The sequence below is a fragment of the Colius striatus genome, chromosome 23, assembly GCF_028858725.1.
Source record: "Colius striatus isolate bColStr4 chromosome 23, bColStr4.1.hap1, whole genome shotgun sequence".
NCBI lineage: Eukaryota > Metazoa > Chordata > Aves > Coliiformes > Coliidae > Colius > Colius striatus.
Genome location: NC_084781.1, coordinates 3,970,064 through 3,994,792, shown reverse-complemented (window position 1 = coordinate 3,994,792; position 24,729 = coordinate 3,970,064). Strand labels below are relative to the sequence as shown.

General features: G+C 42.7%; 2 protein-coding genes across 2 annotated transcripts; one reads left to right on the top strand and one right to left on the bottom strand.

Annotated features, from left to right (window-relative positions):
- Positions 1-584: 584 nt before the first annotated feature.
- On the top strand, positions 585-14,396 carry JHY (junctional cadherin complex regulator). The gene is made up of 9 exons (XM_062014258.1): positions 585-970; positions 3,119-3,614; positions 7,839-7,949; positions 9,350-9,643; positions 9,716-9,945; positions 10,111-10,399; positions 12,229-12,309; positions 12,582-12,707; positions 14,193-14,396. Exons 1-9 carry the CDS (start codon positions 585-587, stop codon positions 14,394-14,396), a joined length of 2,217 nt encoding a protein of 738 aa, XP_061870242.1.
- An 8,445-nt stretch (positions 14,397-22,841) lies between these two features.
- Positions 22,842-24,443, bottom strand: BSX (brain specific homeobox). Its single transcript, XM_062014260.1, has 3 exons — positions 24,179-24,443; positions 23,210-23,406; positions 22,842-23,087 (listed from the first exon to the last, which is right to left on the bottom strand). Exons 1-3 carry the CDS (start codon positions 24,441-24,443, stop codon positions 22,842-22,844), a joined length of 708 nt encoding a protein of 235 aa, XP_061870244.1.
- Between the last annotated feature and the right edge of the window lie 286 nt (positions 24,444-24,729).

The following is a 24,729-nucleotide window of genomic DNA, read 5'->3' as shown; positions in this document are numbered from 1 at the left end:
AGCATGCATTTCTTCACAAAACATGGCCTTCTTCCTTCCTCGAAGACACCTTATTTTGTTAATATCTGCAGGGGCATATGACTCAGAGACACTTAAATGCAGTCAAATGAAAAGAAACACTCTTATTAATTTAAGAAATAGTCCTTTTCACTCTGTTCCTCTCTGTCACACACTTTCTTGCCACAGGCTTACAAGTCAAGGTGGTATACAGTTGAATAGAGAGAACATATAAAATCTCTTTTACCTCTCTAAACTTAACAGATAACATTTTGTTGCTTTGTCTTAGCCTAATTTTCATAAGCTGTCTATACATGATTAGCTTTGTTACCACTAATGGTTTAAGGGAGATTTTGTAGCAAGAAGTCATGCATTTGCTGTATAAGGACCTTGATATTAACTGCTTAAAGGAAAATCAGTGTAACAGATGAGAGTAATGAATTGTTTTGTCTATAGGTCAAGCCTAATGACACTACCCACAATTCCAGCCTTTAACAAGCATTGCTATAGAGTGAACAGCCTTTTAATGTTTACTCTCATGTTTTCCAAATACAGGGCTAGTATACACCATCAGTGCAAAACACAGAATGAATTCTTCACATACAAAGTATGTTACAGTTTCTTCTCCACACACCTGCAACATGATTAAAAAACGTGTTCCTCAAAACATACTCATGCAACCAGATTTTCACCCTGCAAACTGGAAAAGGCCATCTGTAAGTGAAGGGGGCTTTGTCTCAAACCTGCACAACTCACAAGAGTCTGACTCTGAAAGCCTCATTCAGGAGAGACACTGTCAGTTAGAACTCCAACGGCAGGTTCATGAAAATGAAGAGCTGGTGGGGCTGTATTCTGATGAGCTGGAGAGCGACAGCTTAGAAGAAGATGACTTGGAGGAGAAGAGTTTAAAAGAACAAGAAGCAGCTGAGTGTGACACAAATCGATATACAAATGACGTCCAAAAGAAGGGAAGGTAAGGCATAGGATTTAAGTAAATGAGTGGAATAGTCCTCACACTTTAAAACCTTATGTTCTTCACATTACACGTTACATTTTCAAGACCAGTCTGTACTGCCAAAGTGCTATTAAGAGCACCTAAGGACTTAGTTACACACAAAAATGTAATGTTTCATCTTACCTACGTTCATAATGATATGTACCCATTTCTCCTACATAGCCTCAACTGCTTGTTATATTGGCTGGAACACCAGTGTAGGTGGGTAAGATAGAAAACATCCCTCACAGACCTGTATAGGCTCCCCACATGCTGTCTGTAGACACTGCATCCCAAGGAGAACACTACATGCCTATTTAGTTGCCTCTGAAACAGGCAGACAAGAAGGTAGGAAGTGGTGAACAGGGACACGCTAACCCCAACTCTTCAACATGACTGGTTAGGCTAATAGGGGAGCAGTTAACTACAGTTTCTTCTGGTAAAGTCCTGTCAAATATTAGTCTCCCCTTATTCCTGTCTACAGGATCCAGAGCTGCAGTCAGCAAAAGGAGTCCAATGACTGTCATTTGCTGTGGACCAGGCACTACAGTATTTAGCAGCATGTGCTGGCTGCCAGCTCAAAGAGGCAACCACATAGCTCTCACATGGTGCAACAGCTCTGAGGTCATGGGTTTCAGGAGATAGGCTGTGAAAAAGGAGCAGGGGAAAAACAACCACCAGTACCAACAGATCCCTTTCTTTGTTCATTACAGAAAGATCTGTGCTGAGCAAACCAATCCACATCCTGCAAGAAAACTTAGGGGCAAAAATTGGTGGGTTGAGTAAAAGTGGTTCTGTCCTTAGAGCTGTTTCAATTTAAAATTAAAATTTCCAGGGTTACTGTCACCTCTAAACATTCTTTAGAAAGCATTAACTTGGTACATAAAATAGAATTTAATTTGCTGTCACATGCATAAAAGGTTTAACACTGTGTAAATTGGGAATAATTCTCAAGTTTAAAGGGATTAAATTAAATCTGAAGTAATAATAATGTGCAATTTCAATTTAATTGTCTACTTAAAATAAAATGGCAAACAAATGAAGGCTAAATGATTAATAGCATGCTTTTATTCACCTCCTCAACAGGCAAAATGGCCAGTTATTGAATATTTTATTGTGAGTGCAAATGATGTTAATTGTACTGGAAACATGCTCTAATTTTTAGTAATTTTTTTGACTGAATACTATGCTGAATGTGAGGCTCTTCATTAAATGGAAATTTGATTTTATTTTGTTTGAACTTAGCCTAGTAAGTACTCAAATACAGTCCATTAACTGGAGCAAATATCACAGCATATACATATGAAACCCCCTCTCTACATCCATTACTAACCTCGGAATTTGAAGAGGAAACGCTGCATCTGTTGTCTACATACAACACTCTTGTTGATGAGTACAGAGTCCATCTAACCTTTATATCAAGTTAGTGGGAGGAATAAAAGGTGCACTTTTTGTCTGCAGATGATTAGAGATGAAGGAGCTCTTCACACTCATTTTGTTCCCATGCAGTGACCTGGCCTGCATAATACAATTGAGCCGCTGTGCACACATTTCAGCACAATAGAACTCTTTAGCATTATACTCTGTTATTTGAATCATTGCAATTATATCACATATTTCTGTACTCATTTCAAAATGTGGTCACCTATTTCTGTTTACTTGTGGTGTCTGACAACTGGGAATAATAATGTTTTCACCGATGTAAAGTGAAAAAAGTGTAGAGTCTTTGAAGAATGAGCAACACATGCCATCTTTTGTAGGCTACATCATTTTAAAGGAAACAACCAAAACAGTGCAATATAGCATTTCATCTTTTAGTTGATTCTATTAGTACTTGGATTTCTATGCTAAATTTAGGGTAAAGATTTTGTTCTGAATATTAAGCCAAGTTATCATTCACTGATGATAAAAATTAAAAAGGAAGAGGAGTTCCTGCCTAAATTTTCTACTAAGAAAATGTTTCATAAAACTGTTCCAATGCTGATCCCACAATTGGTCATACTGCATGTACTGAGATAGTTCAGTTGACCATAGTTGCAGGGCATTTTCTGGCTTGAATGACACACCGAAATAATACAGAATTTGTACAATTTCTGCATAAATCATGTTGTGGTTTGTTTTAAGTAGAGAACAACAGCCTGTGGACAAATACTTCCACCTGAGATACAATCCTAACTGGAAGAATATAAAAGAAGTAGCAGAATTTTCTGAGGCAGAAAAAACATGTCAAGTTGCTGGAAGAAACAGTGAGGACTTTTCACAAGATCCGTTTTACCTCCATTCCAGTGGCTGCCCAGAAGAAAAGAATCAACAGGAGGCAAAGTCACCAAATCCATCCTCAGAATTTGGTACCGAATTACCTAGCTTTCACGAACCAATTGTTGTGATCAGCAGCCAACCTTTTAGGCTACATACCAAAGGGAAGGAAGCTGCAGACGACTGTCATTTCAAAGACAGCCCCAGTACACACGACAATGCTTTTTCTCTTCGGATTCAAGATCGACCACAAAGAGCAAAAAAAGACTTTGTGAAAAAAAATAAACAGACTTTAGGATTACGTTCAGAGAAGATCAATTCCTATCTTCAGTTACACAGTAAAAAGCAAGATGAAGTTCAAGAGCAGGTGTGTAGTTTTCACATGTTTCCTAATTGGTACAAACTGAGGACTCTCTAGTGTTAAAATGGAATAGCTGCATGATCATGTTGGCAGAGGAGGTAAGTAAATGTACAATCTATGATCCAACTGATAACTTACCATTTTCGCTGACACTCTTATTCATCCTTTATGGAGTAATTGACAAGTCCTCAGTTACTCCCAGCCACAGTGATGGCCTCATTATAACCTCATTAAGCTACATATATTCCTGGCTATAAAGCATGTCACAGAGAGGATTTCTCACTAAGTTTATCTAAAGAAACACTGTCTTCCTTCCTGTGGGATCTGCATTACACTTTTTCAGTAGTCCTTTTGCTGCTTCTGATTTTTCTCTGCTTGGCCAGCATGGATTTGGTAATTATTATCTCTGCTAACAGTTTTACTCAATGCAGCTAATGCAAATTGCTGCTTCTAATAGCAGAGCATTCACTATTTGTAACTGCAGTGGGAAACTCTGTTGTCACCATTTGGCTTAAAAAGTTATATTAGTGTTTTTATACCTATACTGATAATAATAAATAAATATGTAAAATCACAGTTGAGTTTACAGACCCAAAAGCACATTATGGTCACACTGCTTTCAAAGAAATCCAAGAAATATCTGTTAAGATTTGAGTGATCAGACAGCCCTGTTCCCCTACTTACTTTCTTAACCAGACCAAACCTTACATTTGAAATCAGTCAGCAGATACCAGTCATATACAGTACTTGGGTTTAAAGGGCCTAGCTTTCTTATGATTGACTGTGAAATGCCAGATAACTTGTATTAAGGATTAAGTGGAAATGTAATTACAATTCCTAATGAATGATTATACATGAGTTTGTTGCTTTTATTTGGTACTCATTATGCATAATGGGAAGGTGGGAGTCATTGAATCGCTCCATGAGTTGTAGCAGAGAAAATTCTTAACTTGCAAAACTACAGAGACTTTCTGCTTCAAGTGACACATTTTCGAAGGCTAATGAACAGTTGACACAACATTAGAGGGCATCTGCTGACTACATTACAATGAGTGTGACTGTGGATAAGCTTTTTTCTAGCAGAGCTATTAAGAGCACTTGTTTTTTTTCAGTTATAATTTGGTTGATGGTAAAAATAATTAATGTAGATTGATGCTAATTAAAGCTGTGTTGATATGATTATGTTTACTATTTGGGGAATTCTGAAAATGTTTCATATGTAGGTATTAGAGCAAGAGATCAGGACTTCATTGTGTAGACACTATTCAAAGATATGTAATGGGGAAAAAAAATGTGTTAAAATGAGGGCTATGTTCTAAGATTACCTCGCTGAAGTAGCCGTGGGGACAGCAGAGCTGTCACATGGCAGGAGCCAGGCAGTGTGCATGTAGAAAGGTGCATTTCTTTCCTCACCAAATGGATACACAGAATCATAGAATGGTTCAGGTTGGAAAAGAGCTTTAAGCTCATTGAGTCCAACCCTGCCAAGCCCACCACTACCCCATGGCCCTCAGCACCTCAGCTCCACGGCTTTGCAATAGCTCCAGGGACTGGGACTCCTCCACCTCCCTGGGCAGCCTGGGACAGTGTCTAAAACCTGGGAGAAGAAAACAACCTCATTTCACTGCAACCTCTTTTCAAGTTTTCAGGTTTCTCTTTGTGGGACTTGTGCTCCAGCCTCTTCCCGAGCTCCAGTGCCCATCTCTGGACACACTCCAGCACTTCAGTGTCCCTCTGGGACTGAGAGGCCCAAAACTTAGCACAGTATTCGTGGTGTGGCTTTACCAATGCCAAATGCAGGGACATAGTCAGTGCCCTGACCCTGCTGGCCACACTTTCTGATACAAGCCAGGATACCATTGACTTTCTTGGCCACTTGGGTGTACTGCTACAGCCGCAACAGCATCAATGCCTACTGTCAGCTACCTTTGTGTTTGCTGCAGATAAACATTATCTCTCATGTCCTTAGTTGAGGCATTTCTTGCTCCATACTATAGGAGGGGGTGAAAGAAGGCCTGACAGAAGCATCTTGTTGACCAAAGCTGGCCAATGAGCCAACTGAGGTCACCTCACCTGGAAAACTGTACCAAAAGTGCAAAACCACTAAGTATGTGAAGAAGAAGCAAACAAGCCACATGTCTTCTGCTGGAGCAATCCAACATGTTCTGAATATTATTTTGTTCCTAAACTGGATTATTTTGAGATTTGCAGGATGCTGAAGCTGAGTTTATTGATGTGATCACTGGTACCTTGTCAGGTACTGTGGTAATGAAGTAGTGTTTACATTGAAGTGAGTACTTTGCATACAGCTTTTTTTCAACCAATGTTAGGTAAAGTATTTGCAGCCTCATTCTCACAAGACTTACAGCTGTCACCTATGTGCATACAGACAGCAGGTTGTATGTACCAAAACATACCAAAATGTATGTTGATCTGTATATTTACTGATTTATACAGCATTTTATAAAGCATCAAGTTCTTTGCAGTGTTGCCTGATTCTTTAAGAACCTGATGATGAGTTTCTTTGAGAGAGAGAGAGAGAAAGAGGGAGAAGTAGTGGCCCAATCTAGCTCAGCTGTTCTCAATATGAGTTGCTTTCCTACCTACAAGCCCCTTACTTCAAAGCAAGGAACATAATGTACAATTTTTTAATGGCTCTAGACCAAGGCACTCAGACTCTCTGTGCACTGCGCCTTACCTCAGTGTAAACACCTAATCAAGATTGCCTGCGCTTCAACAATAGCAGCCAAATGCAATTCGAGAACCACAAGCCTTTGAAGTCCTCACTGCAAAGGCCGGTTTTCTGGTCTGGGATAATGACATGCCATGATTGCTGTCTTTGTTGTATCTTTTCAGTAGAGAAGCAATTATGGGCCTCAATTTAACAGAATAGGCATTACACAGCTTATGATTCTCAAAATGCAATTTCATTTGATCATTTTCTCAATTTGATTGGTATTAATAGAATAGTTCACAAAAAATGCTGGCAGAGGTTGTGTCCTGTTCCTCTTTCAAAGAGATAATGTAGAAGTATGCTTTACCTGCCCAGTAAACTATCAATACAGTGAGTCAGTTGGTTCCACCAAAAACATCTTACTGACTGCAAAGCTGTATCCATCCACAGTTCAGGAAACCTGTGTGGCAACTTCTAATTTGTGAACTTTTCTAGTCACAACTAATAGAATCTGCATTGTCATTTGGAGCAATGAGATCACCTAAAAACTCAGCAATAAACCTTACCTACCTTTTCCTAGTTGTCCTAATCTCTCACTCCTAAAAGATGAGAAGCTCAGCTTCCTTCACGCTGATTTCACCACTATGATTTTCAGTTAATAATTCTCTTGCTCTTCTCAATGTATGTTACCTGTGTTAGCCAGCATCACTCTGCAGTGGCACTTGTACTACAAGCATGAGTCCAACACAGTTAGCTGTAGTCTCTCTACAGTGAGACTGCCTGACTGCACTCTTAATTGAGGTCACACCTCCTACAGTACTTAGGAGAATAGTTTGGGACATCATAGGTATAAAGAAAGAGTTTTAAAGCATTGTTTTTCCTGAAGCTTCGTAGATTGGCAAATTAAAAAAAAAAGAGTTTGATGCTTTCAAGAAAAAAAATTATTATTGCTATGTTTAGTGAAGTATGGCTCGACTTCCAACTCTGTAGTGCCAGCAGCCACCCTCAAAAAACTGCTCTAATTTCATTTCCAGTCATCATGCTACCACGACTGTGGCTGTGTGAAGATGTTCTTCTTGTTGGCAGGCTTGTTATTTTGCACAAGCTTTTTGATATTGTTGCCAGACTGTGTGTATTAGATGTTTTGTTTCTGCAGCTATTCCTTGTACTTTTCTACCAGCATTACTGTGTTTTGCCATCTTTGCCTGCATGACTATTGTTTGACCTTGCTATGGTGTATGGCATCCATCAGTACCTTGATACACTGGCTGATTGCTTGGACAATGATGATTGTCTAGTTGTTTTTCTGTTATTAGGTACATCCACTGGCTCTCATATAAATGGAGAAGGCCAGACATTTGAGAGTTCCAAGCAGGTTTCTGTGCTGGCTACTTCCTGCAATTTTCTTTTCACCTCTTCTTAAAAGTAGAAGGAATACTCCCTAACTTTAGCATTTTAGCTTTAATAGGAGGCAAACTATTTCTCATTCTTTCCCCAAGACTTTTGAATCCTTTCATCTAGTTAGGCTGTGGCCGTAAACATGCTTGGTTTTTTAGGTTACAGATCCTGAGACTGTTGATGAGGAGCCAGTTCAGGGTGTCCAGCCATTACAAACTGTGAAAATGGAGCCTGAAGAGAAATGGTACCTGAAAGCACAGCAGCTCAAGGTTCCTTTTTGATAGGACATGATAATTTAAGTAGATATGTAAAAGCATTGAAGTTTGAATATTTAAACTCATAATATCATTATTTTTAAAGTATCAAAGACAATAAATCTTTAGAGATATCTGAGTAGATAATCATCAAAATGTAATGCATATGCTGCTTTACATTCTGAATGATTTTAAGACAAAACAGGTCCCAAATCCCAAGAAATGTTGAGCTCGAATCTTTTTAGGATATGTCTATTTAGGATATTTTTTTGGTTGATAATAGTGTAAAAGCATAGACTGGTACATGGTTGTGTTTGATGGTTCATGAGGATTCTGAGCTAGAACTTTACTACTGAATTACTTGTCCTCCTGTGAACATCAAGGATTTACCATAAGCCAGAAAGCACTGCACGTAGAAACAGTTGTGCTGACCTCCTCTGTACATGTAAGGCTGTGGATCTGGTTTGTGCTGGCCTTTCAAATCAATGCAATGGCATAGTCTTTGGAGCAATAAAAGAGACCAGCTCGTCATGACTGATGAAAAAAAACAAGAACTTCAGAACCAGAACTTTAAGCCAACTGGAATTACTATTGGCAAACCTAATTACACTCTTTGTATTACAAGGATTTGAAGTAATTCAGGCAGGCTGTTTAAATTCCCCTCTGTTCACTTAAGAGGGGAATCTGCACTTCTGTAAAGGACAAACAAGATGTTATTCTGCTGTTCATTGTGAGAGATGTGCTTTATATATGGAATTTCAGAATGAAGAAGGGATTTTACAAGGCTACTCCTTCCATTTAAATGGGAAAACATTGGCCTAGTCCCAGTTTGGCAGCAGTTCCCACTTTCCACCAGTGGCACAGTGTGCCAGAACATTAATCATTATAGCAGAGGTCGAGCTAACAAATCATCATCTTGGCACCAGGAGTCAGGATTCCCCAGTGCTAAAGCTTTCACCAAAACATTCTGCTCTATGTGTGGATTTAATACCTACCATTAAGTAGTTATTCTGAGTGCATATGCTATGTAGTAATTGCAAGTGTTGCTAACAAAAGAACCCTAGAGAGACAGGAGGATGAAATGGAGGATTTCAGCACTGACAAAGATTAAATAGACTGAGAATGGATTTGTGTATTCCCTGGAAGGAAAGCCATGTCTTTCCTCAAAATGGGCAACACCTGATGCTGTAATTGGAAAATGATAAATCTTAAATAAACTCCAGATTTAAAGTGTGTCAGTTTAGCTCAAGATATTAGTCAGAGTTAGATACAAGCAGCACGGAGAGACTTTGGATATAGCCACGTGAAAGGCATTATGACAGGCAAACATATCCACTTGTTTGTATATTGTTGATTTTAGTGACCATATCAAACAGCAACCACTGAAATTTACTCTTTTTGATAACTTGTTTTAGGATCATCAAAATAAGTCCTCCCAGAGAAAGAAAATCAAATCCAACCAGACTCTCAAAGGGAGAGCTTTCCCAAGGAATGTTAGCCAGCAGCCACCAGGAAGACCAGCAGAACCACAGTCTTGGCATCTCAGACACCACCAAATATCAGAATTTCAGACTGCTCCCATGCAGGCAGTGGAGCAAGACAGCACACTGTATCCAAGTCCTTCTGTTGGCCCAGACACTGGTACAGCAGCAAATCCAGATACTTGCTTAAATAATTTCCCAAATTCAAGGCATTTCATTAATCAGGATGTTACCATACCTACCTATACTTTTAATCCAACATTACCTAAGTTTAACCCAGCAGAGGTTCTATACCCAGAGTACACCAGCAAGGAGAACAAGAAATATCAACATGATTCTCCAAATAGACTTCTACATGACCAGCAACGTTTGTACAACCATGTAACTATGCAGCTTTTTGCAAGAGGTGACAGTCAAGCACATCCAAATGAGAGGAATGTTTCATCTACTCTTAAAGCCAACTTTCAGGCATTGGTGAAGGATCAAGTATTATTTCAGGATTGCAGGAGACACGTTCATGCAAGTAACAGGTATCAGAACTGTGCTATCAGTACTTTGCAGTAAGGATGTGTTGAAACAGTACTGTCATAACACTATGCTGCCCCCCAAAAATAGAAATGAATAAGAAAGTGTTTCAAAGTCCAAAGCATAAAATTATTTTGCCATAAACCTGCCATTATAGATTACATAAACAGTCTTGTAGCTTTTTTGAGGTCTTCTCAATCTTCTGTTCACAGCTCACTGACAGCCCCTTGTACAACCTCCCAATTTACACGGCCGGTGGCGCGACATCACCAAGAAGACCCTTATTTGGCAGAAGCTGACTTTTTCAGCCTACTTCCACCTATAATCCCCCAGGTAGGAAGTGATTCAGAGGTAGATCCAGAGAGTGGTCAAGGAACTCAAGTGAAAATAAGCCGAAGCAACTCAGAAGGATATCTTGTGCAAACAGAAAAGCAAAAGCAGCCTAAAGTCGGCAAGAAGGTAAGCAAATAGATGTGAAGTGGATGGTTTTATGTTTCTATTTCCCCATCTGAAGATCTTCACACACACAAAAAAAAAGGAATGGGGACTGAGGAATATTTTATTGTTACAGAGAGCACACTGACACATACACTTGACTTGCCCAGAGCATTACAACCCAAGGAACAAAGGTGGAAACAGAGACTAAAATCATTTTAGTGTAAAGAGCAAGGCGGTTCACCACTACCCCTCCCTGTGTCACTTTCAGTCTTGATTAGCTCTAAGAACACACAGAGCAGTGTTTGTCCTTTAAGTTATCCAATGATAAAACGATTTAAAATAAAGCTATTTGTGTAAAGCAGCAGGTAGCCAGGCCTCAGATCTGAACAAACCATTATCCTGGTCATGCTGATTTGCTATCCGACTCAAATCTCTTGGTTTCCAAGGGAATCTAACTGAAGAACAACAAACTTAGAGGATTTGTTAAGCTAACGGCATAAACATTATTACAAGTCTCCTGATGATCCCATTTGGTCCTTATTAAAACTTGGTTCTTTTTGTCTTTTCCATGTGCACAGTTTCATGCTGTAACCAGTTAACACAGATACTGAGGAAGGATATAGAGATGTCCCTGTATGTCCATGACAAATTCAATGTTGAATAAGTTAGGTCCAAGTCTCAGGGCAGACAAACTAAGCTGGAATAATTACTCCTGTGTTTCATCTAGGAGGCAGTTTGTGTATTGCTGCTTGAGTGCCTCTAAGAAGAATTAGCTGGATTATGATATTAACTGAAGGGCAGATTTCCTTTCCTCTCTGTTCTCTTCAGTTCAAGTCATTGTTTCTGTCCTGTAGTTTTAGTAGCTTTCTCACGCTTCATATGTGAGGAATGCCACAGAAAATAAGACTTTATGTCTCAGAAAAACCCACCTTTTCCTAATAAACAAAGGCAGTCATACTGATTGCATGAAGTGAGAAAATGCTGGTTTTGTTGTGGACAGCTACATGATTAACTCTTCACAGTAAATGTATCATGAAAGAACAGGGATAGCTGACACAAAGAAGCATCAAATAGAGAATTCATGCATAGAGTTAGTTTCTCTGCAGCTGAGTTTAACTTGGGCATGTCCTTTGAAGAAATGCACATTTTATTTGGTGTTTCTGCATTACTCTGTGATTGAAATTACTACAGAGCTGATCATAATGAGTTTCCAGTGATGTAATTAACTTCTAAAAATGTATCTAGTGTCCATGGAAGAGGTTCAACAGATTCTGGAAGTTTGGGGATCTTTGTAGTGATGTCACAAAGTACTGAAATGGCATCACCCGTCACATCTTCTGTCTTCCCTATGCTTGTGCTTTTTTTCAGCTCCCTGTGAACAATTTTCTAGTGCAGTTTTGAGACTAAATAAAGACTACTATTACTAATAACATTTGCCTGATTTTTTTACTACCAAAATCAGGTACTTCTGTCTGCTTCTCTTGTAGCAGTTGCTTTGGAGTTTCATTCTAATAACAGTCAAATGGGTCACTTTGACCTATTTTAAAATAAAGCACACAAAAGATCTTTTTTAACTGGGAAAGTATCTCACTTTTTTGTGAAATCACTGCTTTGTGATTTGAATGGTTGGTGATTACCTGCCCAGATTCAAAAGAAATGCAGCTTAAATTGACTTGTGCAATTAACTCAATCTTTTTGGTCACTTGCAGTCCTTAAAATGAGAGATGACAGAGGTAAAACTGCAAGTTGCATCCTGCTTTTGTCTTGTGTGTCCACTACGAGGGCTGGTTTAATTATGCTCTCTGTGAAATCATATAAAGGAAAATCTGCCACAGGTGTTTGTTTTTCAGACACGCAGCTCAAAAGCCTATGTAGATCTGAATGTGAAACTTGGAGGCCTTGGACCTGACTATGAATCAATCAGAGAGAAAGTAAGTGCTCCCTGTGATATGATCTGCTTTTAAGTTGTGCAAAGTGAACTTATGGGACAATGGCAAAGTAATCACTGGTGCCAAACAACTTCTGTTTGTCTTCTGTTTGTCACCTTGACTTAGGTATGGCTTGAGATCCTAACAGGAGATTCAGATAGAAGGAGAGACAACTGTATTGTGGATAATTTTAACCCTCTAATTTTGTAATTAAAAAACAGGGAGCAGTCCATCAAGACATTTAATTAACCATAGACAGTTTTCTTTTTTCCCAGAAAGAGAAGTTAAAGCAGCAAAGGGAATATGCAAAGCAAGTTAAGGAACACAATATGAAAACCATTGCTCCAGTTCATAGATTGCCTACAAAACCTCAGGTTGTATCTTCAATGTCAAGACAGAAGGTAAGAACAGAGTCCCTTTAAAGTGCAAGGCAGGGAGAGATCCTGGACATTGCACAAAGAAAAAGAAAAGCGTAAATTTAACTCACAGTAGGCTAAAATAGTTTCTCCATTTTTACTTTCCTTTTAACTACTCTCATGAGATCCTGGCAAGTGCTAGTCTGTGCATCAGTTCTGTTGTGGCTGTAGATGTATGCCGAGAGTTGACGATATCTTTGCCAACAGCAGCCTACAGTGCATGCTTCTGCCTTCTGCAGTACTCCATCCAAGCTACCAGCACTCAACTTGGTTTAAACAGCTAGTGATGTTTTCCTGGGGAAAGGATGGGAATAAAGAGAGTGGGACCCTCCTAGGAATATGACCCAGTGAAGCACATGCTCTGCTTCACATCAGAAGTAGAGGCCACACTACTGCAAAGTGCACTCTTCTAATGGACCACAGATATCCTCTTGTTAGTCTATTATTCACCTGCCTGTCAGTCTCACTCACAAACTCTTTTCACTTCAGTTGCATAGCTACAGTAATTGCTCTTATTTTTCAAGCCCATACAACATCACTTTAGCCTTTTCTGGCCTTCAAAAACAGCCCAAATGAGCAAGGACTGACTTGGTGACAGTAGTGTGTATGGACAAACAAAGGGACCACCTTTTCCCTATTGCAGGAAGTAATAAAGCTCTGGAAATAGCATCTATTTTATCCATCAGTTCTGCAGGAGCTCACCTGCCTGGTGCTGAAAAGCACATTAACAGGTATTTCTCCAAGATGACGAAGGAGAGCTGCATGCTTCTGGAAGGTTTTGAAGTTTAATATTAGTTGCAATTCCTCACTTGCATTTATTTCCAAACCTCATACAAACAACAAGGAGAAGAAACTGCATTCTTTGGATGTCAGAATTGTTTTAGATTTCTTCATAAGACTTCTCAAACACTCTTTCACCAAAAATGAAATAATGCAACTTCCACTTGAGACACAGCAGGTTTTCCCAAATACATGCAACTGAAACATAGACGCCAAAGAACATCTCAGGTGAAAACACAGCACTCAGTTTCCACACTTCTGTAATGTTGTTTCTATTCCCCCTGCAAGACAGCTTTCCAAGTTCCATACATGATTCCCTATAATTTGACACTCCTACAGGTATTTGTTTTGCTTTCCTCTTTCATCATGGCCCTGCTCAGTTTGAGACAGGTCAGATCTAGAACAAGAGCTTGAGCATTGCTCTTTTTCTGTTGAATTTTGGTAGTTAAACCTGTCATGCAGTGAGACTTCAGCTCAATTAAACAGAACTTACATACAAGAAGTAAGTATGTTTGCAAAAAGTCCTTACCCACGTCTCACATTCACACTCCCAAATTTGCCCACATGCTGCTCCAGAAATACATACTAGGAAAAGCAACTAATTTGATTCAACATAGAAATACCTACATTTTCTTGGAAACACTTGTCAGAGTTTCTCTTAATCACTTATCCCAATCTTCATGTTTTTAGGCACTGGAATATGCTAAGAAGATTCCCAAACCAAAGATTTTCATGTCAAGACAATCAGATGAAGAGGTGAAAGAGGAAAGAGTTCTGCCACAGACTTTTAATGGAGCCAGTTTACCTCGAATCCCATCCTTGGAAACTTTGCAAAATAGACACGAGAAGGAGAAGCAAGTTGTAGCTGCTTTCAGAACCCTTCATATCTTATAAGTATTTTAAAATCATTAGGGATATCTTCAACGCAAAAATATCTGAACTATTTAATTATGAGCTATGACCATCATATATTGATTTCCTTTTCTTTTGAAATATAAGGGGCCTTAAGTTTAATCATTGATGAATTTTAGAATCACTTCTATTCTGCTTCTGTAGCATTTAAAATATTGCCATCTCTGATGTTATTTTCCTTTACAATCAACTGATCTAGCAGTTGCATCTTTCAGACTAATCAGCAACTGACAGGTCGGGCATGTGGGCATCAAACAAAATAACCACCAGCTTCATTTGATGATCGTAATGCCAGCAGTGTTTCTCTTTCTGAAGTGCAGAAGGGATTTTGACAAACTTTCCAGAAATAAAGCCCCCCCCAAAAATCCATTAAAGAGAAAAAAAACCCCTATGCACCAAACATAGCAGTTGGTATTGATACTACACTAGTTACTCAACTGTTACTCTATTAGTGAGTAATTGTCACATGAAGACCAAAATTTTGAAGCTTCGTCTGGGCCAAGAAAATTCAAAACAAGCACTGGCTGATCATGCAGACAATCTGTTATTAGCCAGAAGCAGTTGGAAAATATATTGAGTAACTGAGGATAATTGAGAGCTACATGTTTGAGAGGAAACAGCTTTTAACAGATTAAATCTATAAAAATAACAACAAACAGATGGGTTTCTTACAATGGTTCCATTTCTTTAACTTAGTAAATTATGAATTAAGCCAACATATGAAATGTGATTAGAACACACAACAAGGGAATTTTAAAGAAAACACCCTAAAATCTCTTAGAAAATCATCTGGTTAAAAGGAAAAACAGAAACAACCTTGTGATTGTGTGTAATTGCTTTATCCAATTTATTAGGTCCCCTTTTATATGGGGAGAGAATCTTGGGGGAAAAAAGGAGGGCTTGAGTCTCCTTAAAGGAGACTAATGATGGAAAGGTGAGGTGGGGAATAAAATTGGGAGAGTTTTCTCTTTTCTATCTGCACCCTTTTCTAAAGGTAAAGATAGAAGTGTGTAAGACTTAACACATTTCTAGTTTAACATTTTGTTGGCTGGGTGTCTCACAATAAAGATAATTTTCCAGTAGGTACATAGTGAAGTCAAGGCATTATATCACTAGAAAAGTTCTGTACCTCTCATTTTATAGAGTCTGGGGTGAGTTTGCCCTAAAGCTTACAGTCCTCAGAATGCCTCAGTCCTTCTAAAAGTGAGTTGGTTGCTGAAGCACACCCTGCAGGATCTCCAGTCAGGCTCCCAACCTAATGTGGAAAAAATTGATCCACATACTGCATTGCTCTGCCATTGAAAAAGGACATGTTCCTTTCTTCAAAGCCCTCCTGACCCACCTAGGAGATAAGCAGCTCTCCATCCTCTTGTGCTAAGTTAGACTGTTAGACTTGGGATATACATGATCTTTGGGGGAAGCTTGGTGGAAGAAGTATCTTCCAATTTGTGGAATGTGTCTCAGACTGCAGGGGGAATGTTTTGTCTATCAAAGTGCAGCAGTGAACATCTTCAAATGTCCACTGCAACTCCTGGAGCAGGACCATCCTGTACCTCAGCCTCCTTTCTCCCCAGACTGGGAACTGCAGTTGCCCCCTCACTGTGGAATATGTGTGCCTGAGGTATGACCCATTGAGCCAGGCTGGGTAAACCTTCCCATGCTCTGCCAGTTGCTGCTTTTCTACTTTTATTTTTTCAAACCAAATGGTAACACTTTGAAGCATTTCTGATTAGGGAACCTCAACTTGTTGTTTCTGCTTAAAAGTGATAATCCCCCCTTAATACAAACCTCAAGTACCTATTTTAATGAAACCTTCAGATGAATATCAAAGAGCTATTTACTCGTATCTAATATTTTAATTAGATTATATTCTCAATTTAACCCATTAAACCCCCTTTGATGCTCTCCATGTTTAGTGTTTAGCCCCAGATGCTGGAGGTAATGAATATTGGACCTTTGATTTAATGAGAACTTCTGCCTTTCCAGCCTGACTCCCTTTGTATCCCCCTTTTTTATTTTCTGAGCTATAGAATTCAGTTAATTGAAGAAGTCTCTTACCACCACACATTAAGGAACCTAAATTAGCATCCCTTTTCTGATTAGAAAATGCAAGCAGACATTTTCTCTTTGATCTGAGGATTGAGCTGAAGTAGGCAACAGCCCCCTGAAAATGAGCTGATGGCCTTATTATTTGGCTGACATGCAGATGCATCCATGTGGTGCAAAATGCTTAATGTCTTAATTGATCACCTTCCTCCCTATCTGTCATCCTACTACCTTTTAGAGCTCCCATACATTAGGGTGATCTTTCTGGGTGTGTGGTGTGTTTCAGTTGGGTCTCTTTTTAATAAAGCAGTGAACTTTTAGGGAACATTTATGTACTAAGCCCAACTAGAAGCCACGTAACACTTAAATGATGCTGCATCTCTGGGACAGTGGGATAGGTTTTTTATTAAAGACACTGATCATGATCATTTCACAAACCATTTGGAAAGGACTGGGTTGAGGAGATTTTTTTTTCCTCCCAGAAAAAAGACATTACTTGCAGCATATATGGAAAGAAAATCTTTTGATCTACCTCGATACTAATGCAAATTTTTCCTGCACCTAACAGATACAGTGGCACAAAAAGGGACCATACAAGTAAATGATGAGCATCCATCTGCTTAAAAGCAAAGGCCAAAACTTAATGTCTTTCAAATTGGGAAGGCAAGGAATTTAAATAAGAAATAGGCCTTGAATTTTGCATTAAGTATTCAGAGAGAGATTGAGCTGGAGTAGGACCTGCCTGCCACAGCCCCAGCACAGCTATCAGCACAGCGTTACTCCCTGTGAGCACAGGCTGCCTTCACAGGGGCAGAAACGTATTTGTGGACACCTTGCAGCAGAACTTGTCAACATTTCCCTTTCTAGTGCCAACATTTCTTAATATTTTAAATCCAGGAAGCATAAAAGCTGAGCTCTTCAGTGGTCAAAGGCCCAGGGTCACTTCTACTGAGGAGTGATGCTGCTGCAGCAACATCACCATCACAGCTCTTTCCAAGATAACTGATGTCGGCTTCCCCCCACCATCTCCCAAAAGGTACAACAGCCACCTGACTGACAAAAACATACTGTTTTGTCAGTGAAAAAACATTAAGGCAGAACCTAAAAGCCACATTCCATCATTACATCTCTAAAGACAAACTGTCAAAGTTGAGAACTGTAAACCAGATGAGATTATGCCTAAACTCCTGCAGTCACAGGATGCTTGGAATAGGAACAAACAAGCTCTAAGGTCCGAAGAGCCCACAAGCTATTACTATCATCTCCCATTAGGGATCAGCTCTACAGTAAATTACAATAGCACAAATAATATGCCTCTTTCTTTTATTTTACTAAGCTTGTTCCCCAAACCTAAGTGCTCTCTGTGTGAGAATAAGCAGGCACGTGAAGAAAGGACCAACGCTGGCGCCTGGCTGGGTGGTGTGAGAAAGAGCTCTAGATGCACAAAATCCCTGTGCTTGGTAAAGGCAGTGAATCACCACTGTGACAGCTGGCAAGGGTGAGTTAAAACAGCCCGCCCTTCAGAAGAGCTTGCTTTGAACAGAAGTGATTCTGAGCCAAAAACCTGGATAGAGCAGATGCTAAAGAAGCATCCAGCAGCTCAGCAAGAGCTTTGCATAATCGTTGAGTACAGAGCTGGCAGCTGCAGGTAATACCACAGGGCTAGTTTTCTGTGTGTCGTAGGAGCACTTAAAGGTTTGTTCCAGCAGCCACAGCAAAGCCAACAGGATACACAACACCGGAGGAGACAGGAGTTTTCACTTCAGGAAGGCAAGCTGAGTGGTCTCAGCAATAGCTGAACAGAGTCACAAAATTTGGTAAGCTTGCCTTTGCTCCTGACATTTCAGAAACATGTCTCAGAGTCACCTCATCATTGTGAATTTAAACCAATTTCTTGCTTGGAAGACTGTCTGTACCCTGACAGGTAGAAGAGGCATTGCAGACCAGTGTGGGATCATCCCACCTACTCTTAAGGAAACACTTTGCACCCACCTGCCTTTATCAAGTGCAATGCATTGCTACTGCTGCATGAATCCTACATCAAGGAGCTTACTATGCTGTAGGAAAAAAAGTCCAAGAGAGAAATAAGGCACTTTTTCAACTGAGTAAGAAAGAGTTTGCAGTTAATTAAGGTGACGCTGCTTGACTAGAAGAGAGGAAGCACAAAGTAGTCTACTCAGGAGGTTGCAGCACTGAGGAGCTCACAGTACTGCAGCCAGCATCCTCTCTACATCCCCCTGCAGCATTCTCTGCTGCTCAGCATGGCCACACTTGCAGCAACTTCCCTTCAGAAAACCAGTGGAAAAGGAATGTGCCAAGTTATTGACACCTTTCCTGAGGGACAGTGCTTTTAGGGATGACACTATACAAGTGTTTAATAGCAAGACTTTGCAAATTATTCACTTTAAGACTTCCCATAGAGCCTGTATGTCTGAAAAATAAAAATCTACATAGCTCTGGCCATAGAAGGAAAAACCTTGAGCTGGAACTGCTTTCCAGCCCTGTAAAAGTTAACGGTGTTAGGGTGGTAGCCAGGAAAATGCTCAAAATCCAAACAGAGAGCAAAGGTTCATGGAAGAATTTCATAGATCATTTAATAATGACCACTGTATTGTTGAAATAAATTATCAGGAAACAATTCCATGTGAAGAAGCCAAACCTGCCAGAAGACTTTAAATGAAAATCAATACTTGGGTGGATTTCTTGAGAACAGGAATTTGAGGCATCCACCAAGATGTCCTATTTCCAGCTATTGTTTCCTGCAAGCCATTTCCACCTCAGCATTTCTCAAACACACATCCAAATATTTCACATCAACTTTTTAAAAAGAAAGAATAAAGGAGGAAGCCAGATAGAAACATTCTCTCTCCCTCCAGCTTCTCAGGGAGAGCACGGAGAAGTCAGCAGCTGTCACGGTAAGTCGGGACCAGGGAATAAAAACTCGTTTGACTTATTCTAAGAGAAAAAAAAGAAATCTCTGAAATAAATAAACCAAATGCCTCCCCATCCCTTCCTTCTTCCCAGGACCCCCTCCACTCCTCAAACATACAATAACCTCTTCCCAAAAGCTTGCTCAGACTGCCTAAAAGCTGCAGCCTCTGTCAGCCCAGCAGCGTTGCTTCCCAGCCCGGAAGGACCTGGCTGCTGAGGGAGAGGATGTCTCAAGCAGCAACTGTTTCCTTTCCTTGTCTTTATCTCAGGGGGTTTTGCCCATGTTTGCACCAGACTTTCAGGGATAAGCAGCCTCTTCCCAAAGCCACAAGACTCTGTGCACACCTTTTCAGTTCCCAGGCTGGGCTGGGCATTCCTGAGTCCGGGCAGTTCACGTTGTGTGTGTGTCACTGAGGTTACCAGTGAGCAGTGGCTTTTAAACATGACTGATTTTAAATGTTAGCCAAGGTGCCTCGAGCTACAGATATGGGGGAGCTGGGGGTAGATGTTATTTCATTGATTAAAATAAAATCTTTATGAAGAAGAAAGTTCCTTTAGAGGCAGGGGAGAGGCACCTGGGACTTGAGTGTTATTTGATTCATGTTCCAACCCTTCCACATAGACCTGCTCTATCCCAACTGTCATAATGCTGGTGGCAAAAGGGGAAACAGCCTCTTTCTCACACCCCTATGCTCCGAGAAACCGTGGCACCTTGCTGCTAAAGGGGTCCCAGGGACATAGTCCTGCCCAGGAAAGTGAGGGGAGAATATCTGGGGGGGTTTTACCCCAACCTCACCCACTGTCACCTGCAGTGCTGCCCGTGAAATATCCTGTGCTGCAAAATCTGTTTCTGGACACAGTCCCAGTGCCTGCACCGGAACCCCAGGAGCCTTCCTTCCCTTGAGAACCACCATTAGACTATCACAATTGCAAGCCCAGGGGTGTGCAAATGCCTCAGGCCCTGCTGCTGCAGCCAAGATCAACGCTCACTTCAGGGATGTCTGGTGCACTGGGAAGGTGTTTGGTTCCACAGCATCTGATCCCACTTCTGGAGCTGTGGTGGGATGGCTGAGCCTGGCAGTGCCTGATGCCTGACATCATTGTCCTCTTAACATCCACTGGCTGCCTTGAGAAGATCAGTGCAAACACACAGAGGAGGAAGTTCCCTTTGCCCCAAAACTTCTCTCACTTGCACATCTTAATCTTCTACTTTTACTTTCCCCTGCCTGTTTCCTTTGTGTTCTTTCCAGCTCAGAGTACTTTACACACCTTTGTCTTCAGTAAGGAGAGAATAAACAATTGTTTTCCCAAACAAAAGGCATCACACACACATGTAAAGAAACAGGATTTTTAATAGCAGGTGGTTTTCTTTAATGATTACATCTTCATACTTGCTCCTAATGTTCTCTTTTGCTAAACTACAGGGGTTTCTCTTTTATTTCTCTAAATACTTTGCTGCCCAATCCTCTTACCAAAGGCAAGTGACTGGTGTGAAGTCAGTGACCCTCACAGCAGAGCGTGGTTAGCGGTGCTCAGCACCCAGCCCCAGGAACAGCAGCAGTAAACATGGGCAGGAAAAGACAAATAATATCAACATCACGGTAAAACTTCTCTTTCATATCACTTTTAATTGTTCCCAATTGTGGGAACAATTAATTGTGGCTGACAAGCAGCTCAGAGAAAAACGAACAGAGTACTTGGCGGGTGTTGGTGCACAGAAACAGAGGAACAACAGCATCGAATTGAAATGTTTCCGAGGCTGTTTCCATCACCTTGCACCCTACGGCCGGGGAGGTGTTGAGATAAAGGGAGAGCCGCGGAGCCCGGAGAAGCGTTTCCAGGCGGAGAAGCAGCAATGGGAGCCGACCTGCTGGACTGTGCGCTTGGCTCTCCGCGCTGCTCCCAACCACCCCGCGGCTTTAGGAGCCGAGCATTCTCTTTCTGCATTATCATTTTTAGGGAGGCGGGGGGTATTTTAGCAAAGTTTGTTGATGAAAATGATTGTCCTGCATGTGTTTATAACTACTATTTAAAAGACAACTAGGCGTTGTCTGGACAGATGGTTGGGTATTTTCCCACCCCTAAAGTGTGATCGTCTTTACTTTGCATGTAAAGAAAAAAATGAACAAAGGGAAATCCACGGAAAGGATGGAAGCATAAGTCATCTATATTTTATGTATTAAACAGGGACACGTTTTCTCTCACAAACCCGCACGTCCTGTGATCCAAAATGCCTACAAGTGCCAATGGCGCCAGATAACCAAATTAAAGTCCCGTTAAAAAGCAAAAATAAAAGGGGGAAAAAATGAAATAGCCTGACGAGACCCCGACCCGCCCCAGGTACAGCCAACACCTGAGCGAGCACAGCCTTTCCTCCAGCTTCTCACCCAGGAAAGCTCCAGCTCGCCCCTGCAGATGCGGAGCCTCCGCCGCGCTCGCAGCGCATTTGCCAGCCAGCGGCTCTCCCCAGAGAGAAAAGAACATCAACGTTTAAGGAGAAAAAAATACCTTGATTTCCTGGGAATTAAAACAGTTTCCTTGGCAGGAAAAAGCAAAGCGCACACGGACGGTGGTTGCTCCGTCTGGCTGCAATAGGGATGCTTGAGGACAGGGAGATGGGGAGGACACGGAAGCCAAAGGTAGGAGCAGCTCTGAGGCTTTTTAAGAGGAAAATTAGCCAGAAGCAGATTCCCACCTGTAAGCCGTGAGGGAATCGGGCTGCTCACGCAGGTGGTTCTCCAAGATGTGGAATATCTCTCTTGCTCGCTGGGATGGCGTTTGCTCCGAGCAGCCCCAGCAGGATCAAATTACTCGTGATGCTCCCCGCTTCTTCCCAGTATCAGAATTAAATAAACTGTAATTTTGGTCTTACCTGCTTCTTTGGAGGACGGTTCTGCTTGTTAAAATTATTGTTTTCGACTACCTGCGTGTCCTGGAAGCTCTGCCCGGGATTTAAACCCCTCGAGCGCACTACGGAGGGATGCGACGAGCACCAGCTCGCTGGTGCCCAGAAATTGCGGCCAGGTTTGAGGGGCCCGGGGCGAGGCAATGCCCTGCCCGCCGCCCTCAGTAACCACAACATGCTGGCGTGGGTATACCTTTATTTTCAAATCGAGGAAAGTTCGGGTAACGGCAAAAAAAAAGTCCGATCTTTCGAAGGGAAGGGGAAACTTAAAGGAGATTTTGCCTTCTTTTGCTCTCTCCCCCTCAGGCAAAGCTCGATGCTGGGGGGGACAATGGGGCATCGCGGAGTCCCCGGCCCGCTCCGGGCATCGCTACTTTCGCCCCGGGGAGGAGGTTTCCCCATCATTAACACCTCCTTCCAAAAACGTGACCCCCTTCCCTCTAGGCTCCGGCACTACTCAAGGCAAGGGAGTTAGGAGCGGCTTGAGGGGCCGGGGCAAAAGAGCCCCGGAGGGATAAGTGAGCCCTGGCCGGGCTCCAGTGCTCCTAGAGACGGTGGGTGCCGGGGCAGAGGTCCCCCTCCTCCAGGATGTCCACCTCGTCCTCGGGGTCCTGGAGGAGGAAGGGGCCGGGGGGGCCCTTGCGGGGCTCGGCGCCGGCAGCCTCGGGCAGCTCGGGCTCGGGGGAGCTCTGCTCCCGGCTCTCCTCCCCGCCAGGGTGCTTGGAGTCGTCCTGGGTTTTCCGCAGCTGCTTTTTGTGCTTCATCCGTCGGTTCTGGAACCAGGTTTTCACCTGGGGAGAGCAGGAGGATAAAACTAATATTAAAATACTAATAATAATCGAAAAAAAATGAAAAGCGAAGGATGCAGCATGGGATAAGAGATGGGGACAAGGGACAGAGCCCGTCCCGGTACCTGAGTCTCGGAGAGGCTTAGGGCCGTGGCCAGTTCCACCCGCTCGGGTGTGGAGAGGTAGCGCTGGATCTCAAACCTCTTCTCCAGGCCGGAGAGCTGCGAGTCGGAGAAAACGGTGCGAGCTTTTCGGCGGCGGCAGTGCTTCCCGGGCAGCTCGGCGTGAGCGTGGTGCTGGAAGAGGGCTGGTACCGGCACTCCTGAGGGGACACACGGCCGAAACCCGGGCTGTGGTGGGGCAGGGAGCCGGCCCCGCGGGTGCCCGGGGGTCTCCATCCTCTGCGCCCCTCGGGTGGGCGGCAGCGGCTCGGGAGTGGGCTCCTTCCTTGCCATTATTATCATTACAGTTTATTTCGTTACGTGTTTACTTTCGGGGATCTTGTTACTCTAAAAACACGAGGCTACGCCAAGAGCTTCGCCTCTGCTGAACCTTCCCCAGCAAGGCAAAGGCAGCCCGACGGGGCGAGGCTGGCAGCGAAACCTTCACTTTCCTGGCAATTAAACCACAACGAAATGGACACGGAAAAAAGGAGGAGAGCTCTGCAAAAGGCTGAGAGGACAGCGGGCAGATGGAGAGAGGTCCTCCTCGGCCGTGACAGTGCGCAGCTTGCACTGCTCAGGGACAAACTTGGGAGGTTTTCCTTCCAGAGCAAGGAACGGGCCGGGAAGAGCTGAGTGTGGATCCCCGAGGGCTCCGGCTGGGCAGGGGGACCCTCTCCCAGCCTCGGGGAGCGGAGCCGGCACAGCTCCATAATTGTTCGAAGGGACAAAGCAAGGAAAAAGGTGTTATGGGTGAAAAAAATAAAAGTAATTTGAACAAAGTACAAATTAAAGGCAAAGAGATGGGGGATGCGCAAAACTGTCCCGCCGCCCTTGTCTTTCTCTGCTGGACCATGTCCCGTCCGGGCCCTTGTCCCTACCCGAGTCCCCACCTCGACGCCACGAACCCTGCAGGTCAAGGGCTGAACTTACCCGAGGTGGTGAGAAAGTAGGGGTGGTGGTGATGCTCCGGCTTGTGCAGGGCAGGGTGCGGGTGAGGTGCCAGGAGGGTGGGAGTTGGCATCAGGGGGTACCCATAGTCCAAGAGGGGGACGCGGGAGGCCAAGGAGCCGGGGAAGTGCTCGGGGGGCACCTCCCGCAAGGGCTTGGGCTTGTGCAGCAGAATGTCCTCGATGAAGAAAGAGGTGGGCCTGGGCGCGGAGACGGGGTGCACGGGCGAGGTGAAGTTGAGGTTCATTTCGGTTATCCCCGCCTCGGGCAGCGGGGAAAGGAGCGAGGCGGGCTGAGCGCTGGCTGCCGGCCGCACCTCCCGGGGCCGAAGAGGATAAATTAAAGAGAATGACAAATAAATATCAATTATTTTACAAAACTCCGGAGCAAACCAATAAATATTATTTTAAATACAGATATTCCTCCAGCCAGCAATCAACCGAAAGAGCCGGGGGATGCGAGGCGGGCGGGTCCGGGCTGCGCGGGGAGATGCGCGCCTTTGAGGCGCGGGGGGAAGGGGGCTCTCCCGCGAG